Raw genomic sequence first — 10,712 nt, 5'->3', positions numbered from 1 at the left:
GTGTGCGTGTGCGTGTGCGTGTGTGTGTGTGTGTGTGCGTGTGTGTGTGCGTGTGTGTGTGTGTGTGTGTGTGTGTGTGTGTGTGTGTGTGTGTGTGTGTGTGTGTGTGTGTGTGTGTGTGTGTGTGTGTGTGTGTGTGTGTGTGTGTGTTTGAACAGAAGTCGGGACATGAGCGCACATGGAGGCAGCGGCTCTTTTACCCGCGGCGTGATCATTTCACGCTTCCCCCCGAAGCCCTTTTTCCACCTAAAGCGTTTAGTTGCAGCTGACTGAACAGCGGAAGGGTCGAATTATTTCAACCTACAACTCGCCCAAAAGTACTGTAGCACGGAGGAGAAGAAAAGAGAGAAGGAAAAAAACGGTGTGTGTGTGTGTGTGTGTGAGACAGAGAGGGAGGGAGGGATAGAGAGAGAGAGAGAGAGAGAGAGAGAGAGAGAGAGAGAGAGAGAGAGAGAGAGAGAGAGAGAGAGGGACAGAGAAAGTTTTTTGTTCTTTTCCTTTTTTTTCTCCTCTCTCTCTCCATCAACCCCCCCCCCCCCCCCCTCCGGCCCCCGTCCGTACCGTTCTAAGCGGAGTAACATGGACCAGGAGCCCCGGACTTCAGCACTGCGGGTTGGGAGAGCAGGTAGGGGCCTCAGTCACTTCTACTTATCTCTGATGATCTTCAAAGGCGGTAGAAACTTATTTTTCAAAGGGGTGCTTACGTTTTATTGGCTCGAAATTTTAAATCGAAGTTAGTCCATTTTCTTTGGAAACTTTTGTAGACAGATTTCAAGGCGTTTAAATGATTTTTTTGTTGTTGCCTATAGTTCGAAGTAGGCCTGTTGGTAGATTTGTTTAGTCAACAAACGATAAAACAAGTAGGACAAACTGGAAGTTAACTTTAGTATCCTTTGAAGGTATAGGCTAATGATACGAAATTGATATTTGGTTGTATTTGGTTCTATTTTCCAAATCATCATCTACAATAAGTTTGTCATGAGATTTCCATTATTGTAGGCCTATGCCTTATGTGTTTTGACAATTTCTAATTCTGGGTAGTTTTGAAGGTATAATGCCAATCCTTTAGATTAGTAGCCTATATGCTTTATTTTAATGTAATCATTCAATAACTTAATTAATGTAAGATGCAAGATGTAATTCATTTTTTGTCACTGTATATCTGTGAAATTTGTTCTCTGCATTTTACCCATCCTATAATCATTAGGGGCAGTGAGCAGCCACTGTGCGGCCACTGTTATTGAATTTAATCATTCAATAACTTAATTAATGGTAGCCTACAGCAAGGGCAATTGAAATAGTCTTCACTGGTCATGTTTACGGGGATAGATGAGTTTGTCTGTGAGTGGGGCAAGATGTATGAAAGTTAGAGCAAGTGTCTAAGTTGAGCATCTTTTTGTGGCTTGTGCAAATTTGTTCGACGAGTTTTGGAAAGAAATGTCTGACATGGTAAGCTATTCAATATAACTTTAACATAGTGACCAGGTGCACATGCAGATTACGCTATTAATCTTTATATTTCCTTGAGTTATTGTTGCTGAAATGTTTTTCTGTGAATAAATAGGGATGTTCATTCTGAAAGACAGTGGCATGTAGTCTACCAATTGTCTCTTTGTTTATCGGCTTGAAGTTTGTGGCCAAACAGGCCCAGACCATTATGATGAAATGGGCCTACATTTCTGGATGTCTCCAACGGATATGCAACAGGTTCATCTTCTATAGGCCTATTCATAAAACAGCGGGGTTTGGAACAGCAACGGAACAGGCCATCGACCCCAATGGATGTCACATCATTTCATATTGCTGCCCGCTGCGCCTGCATTGATAAAATGTCGTTTGTCATTTAGAGACTGTAGGCAGTTCATCAGCCTCTCAATTTGGAAGGGAAATGTGATGATTGTTGCGTCTCTTTACCGATCCTTCAGCCTTACTAATAACAACGAGCCAATATTGTAGACTAACAGCATACAGTAGGCCTATAGGCTACCTGTTGTCCTGTCCAAGATGGCAGAGCTTTTTATTCTGTCACGTGATGTTGCGTTTTCTCATCAATTATATGAAAAGGAAATTAGGTCTATAGGCCTATAGACAAAAAAGATGTATTGATTATTTATTGATAACTGATAACTGTGCGTAATTGGTTGGTAATTAATCATCTTATCAACATACATTTAAATAAATTAGTGCCATGTCATTGATGTCAACATACATCAATGACATGGCTACAGGTGTAACATTTCTTGCTATACTGTAGAGTTAGGTAATAACGTTTTGACTGGAACTAATCACAGTTAAAAGGTCACTTCCCAATAACAATGTGTAAAAGCTAAAATCATGCTAAACTTTTCCGCTTCCTCTCACTTTACATTTTTAGTGACTTGTTTACAAATTAGAATTGAAGAGAGATGTAAATCTGTCGTGCTGGCCCTGCGCTGCTCAAGCAACACCATTTCCGGCCTCAGACCAGAACCACGCCCTGAGTAAACGTTCCGTCCAATAAGGTTCCAGCTCTCTCTGCAAACTGACCTGTGATGTCCTATAATGGAGTGGTTCTCAAAGTAGGGTCCGGGGACCCCCATGTGTCATTTGAGGGGGTTACAGGGGTCCCCAGCAAAAAATAGTTAGCATCTATAATCATTTTAACCACTTTAACCCTATATAGGCCTACATCAGATATTTGAAAATAGCCGATCTACAAGCTCACAACGCTGCAATGGGATGTGTTATGAGCTTGTAGATCTGCTAAAAAAAAAAAAATCTTGAAAACACGTGGAAAAACTTGGAATAGCCTATATTTGAAACGTTTTCGATAACACAAATGTTGTATGGGGGTCCCTGGCACAAAATAGTTTCAGATGGGGGTCCGCAGCCAAATACATATTAATTTGAGGAAAATGTTTCCAGTGTCTCGATGGACGGACGCCGGACGGCCCCCTATAGATGCTGCAAGCTTGCTGTATCTGACCCATATGTGATTACTGGCATGAGATTACATGCTAATCCGCTAATTAAAACAGCACTATATAATCTTTATTAGTCGATATAGCAGCCTTGTTTCAGGTTTGACCCCATAGGTGATTCAAGGCGAGTCAAGGCAAGACCTTTGCCATGGCTATAGGCCAAGTTCAACTAACAAGTAACAGATTGGTCTTTAATGGTGCCATCACCAAGTCAAATGATTACAAATATGTATCTGATTGGGCCTATAATTTAGTGATGATTTACTTGCTTGACACAGTGAGATGGACCCCATTCGGGTTCCCAATATGGACCCAAGGGGTTCATTCTCTGGTTCGTAGGATAGGCCTACTTCTACTTCATTCATTAGTTATGACTTTTATATTTTATAACGAATGAAAACTTAAGAAGAGATATGGGAGCTTTCTCATTATGTTTACAGTCAGCGGGCGTGTAATAAACGAGCTTGCGGAGTTAACATGCGCTATTAATTTTTCATTGCTTTTTCGTTCGAGGCTCACGCGCAAAAGCAAAGCACCAGAGCTTGCATTGCGGATGGAGGGAAGGGAGCGAAAGGGGGAAAAGGAGAGGAAAGAAGACTTAAATATCACTCTCTCCAATTTGCCTCCAATTGATTATCACAACCCAACCAAGTTCTTACTAATGCTTAAAAATATACCCCCGCCACCAACACCATCCTTCATATCCTCCCAATTTCAACTCGAGAAAACATCGCAGAGGTAATGAAATATGGTAATGCATTTGGACCCCGGATTAAAGTCGTCCTTCTGATAGAAGTTTTCTCTAAATTTCCAAGCCTAAAGCAACAACAATTTGTATACATGATTGATTGTGTTTGGCTTTTTTAATTGCTTATGCATTTAATTTGCAAATCGAAGAGACAAGGATGTGGGCTGCAATTAGGTTTTGTGGGGAGGAACGTGCAGGCTTCTCACAATAACCAAATCAGAGCTGGGTTGGAAGACAGAGATAGTGAAAATGAAAACTAGAATTATATGAAATTCTCCATTTGTTTTTTAAAGGGTCCCTGAGAACAGGGCCTATCTAATCATTGTGAAATATGACCTCAGATCTGTTTGAAGCTGAGGCCAATACTCATCGAAATAAGTAATCAGGTTTTGAATTAGGCTACTCTGTAACGTGATGCCAGATCAGAATGAGTGTGTATATTTTGTCATTAGCCTTTGTGTTACAACTGCTGCTTCCTCTCATATCTAATTTAACAACTTAGGTCCAGTTTCAAATTTAAGGGACACTTTTAAAATGTGCAGTCCTCCCTCTGCACCAACACTTTGTCAGGTCGTACCAAGTAGGCTGCCTACCATCCCTTTAAATGATCTTGGTCTGCTCCTCCGTTATGTGCATAAATCCTTATGAATATAGCCTACGCAATAAAATTATGTGAAATATGAATGAGGATTAGTGTGAATGTTTCGGGGTGTACTTTCTACTACTGTCAGTGGATTAAAGAGCGAAGAACGAGATCAATGAAGAACTGAAATCATATTTGGTACATTGTTGAAGAATCGTGCATGGACTGATGCCAGTTTTAGCATTATTTCATTGCCAACTCGGATATTCAAATGTCAGTTAGTTTTGTTTGGCATGCTTCTCTTGAATCTCTTTTCTCTTTAGGGTTCTAATATGCTGGGGCCTTTTAGATGCTAAGGCAAAGCTCCGAGTTTCATCCACATTGTAGCCTATTAGCCCACTAGGCTATATCAAAACACTAAACTTTGGTGTGTTTTAATATAGCACGCACGCATGCGTAGTGTGTGTGTGTGTGTGTGTGTGTGTGTGTGTGTGTGTGTGTGTGTGTGTGTGTGTGTGTGTGTGTGTGTGTGTGTGTGTGTGTGTGTGTGTGTGTGTGTGTGTGTGTGTGTGTGTGTGTGTGTGTGTGTGTGTGTGTGTGTGTGTGTGTACGCACATGCGCGCGGTGGTGGGGGTGAGTGGGATCAGGTTTGATCGCCCCCTCGTGGTCCATTCAACAAACTTCCAAATATACAGTCTGGCCTAAGCTACATGACATAGGCTATATAAAACTCCATATTGGTGATTAACCTATACAGGAAGCATCCTTCAATTGTTGAAAACATGTTTTATGACGATGAGACGAGTTTAGACAAACTGAGACAGTTTATTTTCTTTGGATTTGAAAACAGTTCTACGAGAAGTTCAGAATCAGCTACACTGAAACTGACTGAATCGAAGCCTGAAGAAAGTGAGAATCTTAAAGATTGACCTTGACCATGCATCTAAATGACGCCCATATTACTCAGATGTAGCCTGTATACATCTTAATAAAGACGGAATCCTCAATTGTGTTATCAGCATTACAATGCATAGTATGCATATAGTATGCATATACAGTATATGCATATAGTATTTATTTATTTATTTATTTATTTATTTATTTATTTATTTATTTATTTATTTATTTATTTATTTATTTATTTATTTATTTATTTATTTATTTATTTATTTATTTATTTATTAATTATAGGCTTTTTTTCGCCCAAAATGTGTCAAATCGGAGCCTTATGTGAATAGTAGGCTATAAGCACCGAGAAGGGAGCTCAAATGATTAAATGTCGAGAAACAGGAAGAGGGGAAATAACACTTGTTAATTTGGTTCATGCTTTAGGCTATTTGTATGGTTAATATTACAGGAGCGAGGCTTAGATATGCCCTCTCAGGTCAGGTGGGACGAACGCGTATTGAATCCCTCTCAGTTTTCAGTGTAAATGTGATGCTTGCCAATCGCATTTCATTAAATTGGCACAGTTTGGATCCACAATCAATTAAGTAATGAGTGTAAAAATGCATGTTTCATATACAGCCGCTTCTCTCCTCGAAGCTAAAGATTTATAACATTGTGTTGAAGAGGGGGATAGATATGCAAAGTGTTGTGTTCATAAAGCTCTAACGCATTAAGCCTATAAAAGGTTAAGAAAAGATAATACATCTTTTATTTGGGAAAGCACACGTTATGCATTTTATATTAATATAGGTTTAACATGCCTAAAAATGAGCTTTTTTCGTTTGCATATTTATTTATTTTTTCTGCAGGCCTGGGGCAATAGACGGACAATTGTGTTTGAATTTCTTCGCATTTTCTCTTGTAAAGCCTTTCTGCAACTAAGCCTCATTTTTTTGTAATACTCTATTAATTAAACATCTAACATTGACATGAATAAATGGAGTGTAAATGGGTATAAAGGCATTAGGTTTTTACCTTGGTTAATTGAAATTAAACATAAGATCATCTACTCCCTGAACCCTGCGTCGCTTCACGAGGCTCCCTATTCGTGGACGCGCTATTCGCAGCGCGCGTCATTCGCCCGCAGGATTTTCTCACCAGCCAATGACGGCAGTCCCCACTTGATCCTATCAGGAGTTGTTGGTGACGTGCCCAGAGCTTGGGGCTCTGATTGGCAGGCTTGGCTGTGAGTGACAGGCGGGCTCCGCGCATGTGGTAGTTCCACAGAGCTGGAGCGCTGTCCACACGAGAGCAGGTCCTGAAACGCGGCGTGCGCCACTGTGGTCGCTGGCGCTCTGAGCGGGACGCACACACAGCTCAGTGTGGGAGAGAGAGAGAGCGGTAGCTTTGGACAAAATACCACCGGTGCATTTGGCAGGAGAGGACTGCTCGTTTTCTGTTTCCCACCCGGAGAAATCAATATACAAACACACATACGGGGAATCCTACACGCGTATGGCAGTGCGCGTCTGGACATCACAGAGAGCAGAGTGATACCTGTCGTTCAAACAAGCGGGACGACAACTCTCAAGTCAGCCTGAATAGCTTTACTCCAATCACATTTCTTTGGCTTTTCTTTTTGAATTACATGCAAAGTTGTTGTTTTTTTTACACTGTGGATATGACACTACAAGATGCGCGCACTCGTTCGTATCTCTTCCACATGCATCACTGATGGGAGTTTATCAAGACCTTATTTAAAGTCCGAGGACGCTTCATAGCCCGAGAATGTGCAGTGAATGAATTGGACCACCACTACCGTGGATTAGTGATGAATATAATTGTACAAATTTAGGTTTTAGATGACATAATATCGAAGAAAGAGTTTATTCTATCGTTTCGGAGTGCCAGGGCTCGTGTCTTTGCGCCTCCATTTGGTTCAATTATAGTTCAGGGGTCACGGCCAACGGACCGAGAAGGAGAGAGAGGGAGAAATAGAGAGAGGGTGAGGGGGATTCCATTACGGGGGAAATATTACCCGTTCGGATGCCATATTATTTCCCCCAACTTTTCCCCTCATGGACTAAGGCTAGCCGTTATAAATAAGCAGCGGAGATAATGAGCACTGTTTTGTATGTATTCTATTTTATGGTTTTTGAGGCACCAAAGCAGAGGGCGTAAGGGGGGCGACCAGGCTTTGGTCTATATGAATGAGCCTGCCTGATATATATATTTTTTAATCATTCCCCTTCCTCTTATTCATCCCCAAAACACATTTTTTACACTCTTTCAATTGGGCATATACATTATACTTATACGCACGGGTGCTCCATCAAACTAACTTTTTTTTCATATAGATTAGCTATAGTCTATATATAATCGAGCAAACATTTTTGAAAGGAACTTCTCTCTGCATTTTTGGAGCTCAACAAAGTCTTTCGCGAAACCGATTCAAGATTCAAGATTCATCCTGAACTGTCAGGTGGCTTAAGGGGCCTTTACCCCCACCCGCAACACAGACTGATGGAGATTCACTGTAAGCACGACCCGTTCGCGGCGATGCACCGTAAGTAACTATACTAACCCTGACAACAAGCCCATCTGGTGCACATGATGTTCTATAGGCCCGTTGTAGCCACACGTGAACTTTTTTGTGATGCGTGAACTGCATTACTGGGATGTCTCGTTATAAATATGTCTACTTGTGACAATTGAACATGAGTCATCTAGAGCATTCAAAAGCACGTGGAAACTAATTTGTATATGAGGAGTTGGCTCCATGTTGCTGTGAGTGTGACGCGAGGTTTTGGTGTGTTTTATCATAATGTATGTGGATGGAAGGAGGAAAGAGTTATGCAGTAAAGAGAAAAGGAGGAGGTGGAGAGAGAGAGAGAGAGAGAGAGAGAGAGAGAGAGAGAGAGAGAGAGAGAGAGAGAGAGAGAGAGAGAGAGAGAGAGAGAGAGAGAGAGAGAGAGAGGTGCACAGGGGTAACAAAGCATGACTAAAAGGTGAACTTGACCCGCTTTTGTGAAACCACAAACAGTCTCAACGCCTAACCAGGTTACACAGAGGTAGCCACACTACATTACAGGTGTACAGAGCTCTAGAGTGCTTGAGAGGTCTTCCAGCACACTGCCCGCCCGTCGTGGCCACAGAGGAGTGGACTGGAAGGATCACTCATTCGTGACATGGCGGGCAACGGTGCATGAGGTCACTTTTTCCTCCATTAGTTCTTTCACATTTCTAGACCCTTATGCTGATGTATTTCCTCAATGAAATGTTGTTTATATTGTCGACATGCATTTATTTTGTGAGGCCATACAATTTCAGCAGGTCACCGAACAGCAATGGGATACTATGCCTATTTAGGCTATATATTTATTTTAAGACGCACTGTCACACACATTTTGGTTTGAGCTTGCGAGTTGGATAGCCTATAGCAGGGGTCTTCAACAGGGGGTCCGTGACCCCTAGAGGGTCCTTAGAGTTACGACAGTGTAAGTGTTTTTTCTTTTCTTTTTTTTTAACCCACATCCCTACTGAGGAGAACTTTTAGCCCAAATTGCAGATCTACAAGCTCACAACTCCTCACCCCGCCAGGCCTTGTGAGCTTGTAGATCGGCTATTTTCGGCCAAGAGGTTTGGTGTAGACGGAAAAAAGCAGGCCAAGTAGGCTACAGAGTGAAAGGTCAAGTTTACTAAGTTATTGACGGTTTTAAGTGGTTAAATGTACACATCAACATGAATCCAATACTTATGATAGTGCTGTCAAACAAGTATGCACCGTCTATGAAATCTATGAAAAAGTTTAATCTGCAACACAATTTTATACAATATTTAATGGGGGGTCCATGCTTCATCTCTCTCTCTCAGCTATAAGGTGCATCATTGGCCTGGAAAACGCTGAAGACCCCTGGGCTGTTAGTCTACAGCAAATGTAATTGTGGTTCAGATCAGAAGTCTGTTTTCGCCGTCCCATAGATAGACTATAGGCTAGTTTGCTGCCTGGCCTGCCTTGTTGTCTCCCTTGAGTTGTCTCTCAATGAGTAGCCTAGGCTATTCAATAATCCCCCGGGGTTTAGCCGTTTTTGAACGCTCCCTGTCATGTGAAATGACAGAAGCTTCCTACGGTGCGTTAGCACCAGGATTAAACATACACCTCTCGAACAGCTAGAACGAATCACGTTTCCTCTGCTCTCCATCCACTGACCCCACGGTCGGTTTCACGGCCCGAATGATCCGGAGTTTGACGGTAGCGGAGCTAAAGTTATATAATGTCAAATCTGAGAGGCGCTTTAAAACGATTACACACAAATGTCAAAGGTTGTGAGGTTGTGCGGAATCGACTGTGACGCGTGAAAATGTCTGGCTGTCCGTTACAGGGCCGCTTTATCTCTCTCTCTCTCTCTCTCTCTCTCTCTCTCTCTCTCTCTCTCTCTCTCTCTCTCTCTCTCTCTCTCTCTCTCTCCCTCTCTCTGTGCTGTCTACCGTAACGCACCAATAGGCCTACTAATCTGAGAGTTATAAGGCGAAGCTGTGGTGTGCTCGATATAATGTTTCTATTCGTCATCGAGCCCAAACTGAAATTGTAGGCTATATCCAAAAACGATGAAGGAGAGAAGAGGATCATTTTACTTGTTAAAATTAGACGTAGCTTTCTTTTCTGTTCCTTTTATCAGTGCGGCTCATTCGTTCTTCTAAATTATAATAAAATAGCCTAATAGCAAATGTCTAAATAAAATATAATAAAGAACAGTGACAACAAGCCACTATAGTTCTTAAATAGGCTAATTAGCAAAAGTGGACAATTTATAATTGTAATTGCAGTGATAATGAGTTTGATTTACGTTGAATAAATAATGAGTTGAATATTAAGTAAATGACCTTGGAGTGGAGCATGACTCACATTTAGCCTAAAGACAATATACCAGAATATCGTGCAAAAAAAGAAAGAAAAGTAGCCTAACTGTAGGCTATAATAACAACAACAACAACATAGCAAAATAAAGGAAACTAAGTCCGATTTGTACTGTAGGCCCGCCTAGATCTTAAAAGTAGCCTATGTAAATTGGAATTATAGAAACTATAGCCTCAATCATATATTCTCAGCACCAGTGCCTATATATTTTATTAGGTTAATTTTCATATCCTACTGAGCATGATTTAATATTTATTAAAGCCTACAATCAACATGGCTGTAGTCTGTTATGAGTTATGATAGAGGCTAACATTTAAACGTTTTCTCATTAATGATTAATCTCAAGGCCATTCAAAATATTCAGGGTACAGCTTAAATTAAATTCTTCCTCGTGACTTGTCGGGCCATTTTCGATATAATTAAATGAATATCAAATATTCCATCCTTCTCAAAATAAAACTTATTTCAAAACGCCTGGCTTGCACATCTCAGAAATCTATTCATTGTTTGCACAACAAGGCAATTTCCTTCATCTGTATTCTTGCCAGCAACTTTCCAAGCGTTTTCAGTGAAAAGTAATTTCTACGTCCATGCCGCTGTGGTATTTTAATGGAG

At 41.1% G+C, this 10,712-nt stretch overlaps 1 protein-coding gene across 4 annotated transcripts in view; it reads left to right on the top strand.

Moving 5' to 3' along the window:
• The first annotated feature begins 558 nt into the window (after window positions 1–558).
• The window catches only part of pax5 (paired box 5), a 56,107-nt gene continuing 45,953 nt past the window's right edge, over window positions 559–10,712 (top strand). For 2 of the 4 annotated variants that reach the window (XM_084045030.1, XM_084045028.1), the window contains exon 1: window positions 559–625. In XM_084045030.1, the coding sequence (XP_083901156.1) occupies window positions 580–625 (46 nt within the window). In that variant the 5' untranslated portion in view covers window positions 559–579. Of the gene's footprint in view, window positions 626–7,627; window positions 7,746–10,712 lie in introns of those variants that run through there. The other 2 variants (XM_084045031.1, XM_084045029.1) reach the window with 1 other exon arrangement.

This window comes from Gymnoscopelus microlampas (assembly GCF_963454915.1).
Source record: "Gymnoscopelus microlampas genome assembly, chromosome: 2".
Taxonomy (NCBI): Eukaryota; Metazoa; Chordata; class Actinopteri; order Myctophiformes; family Myctophidae; genus Gymnoscopelus; species Gymnoscopelus microlampas.
This window is presented reverse-complemented; position numbering and strand designations above follow the sequence as displayed.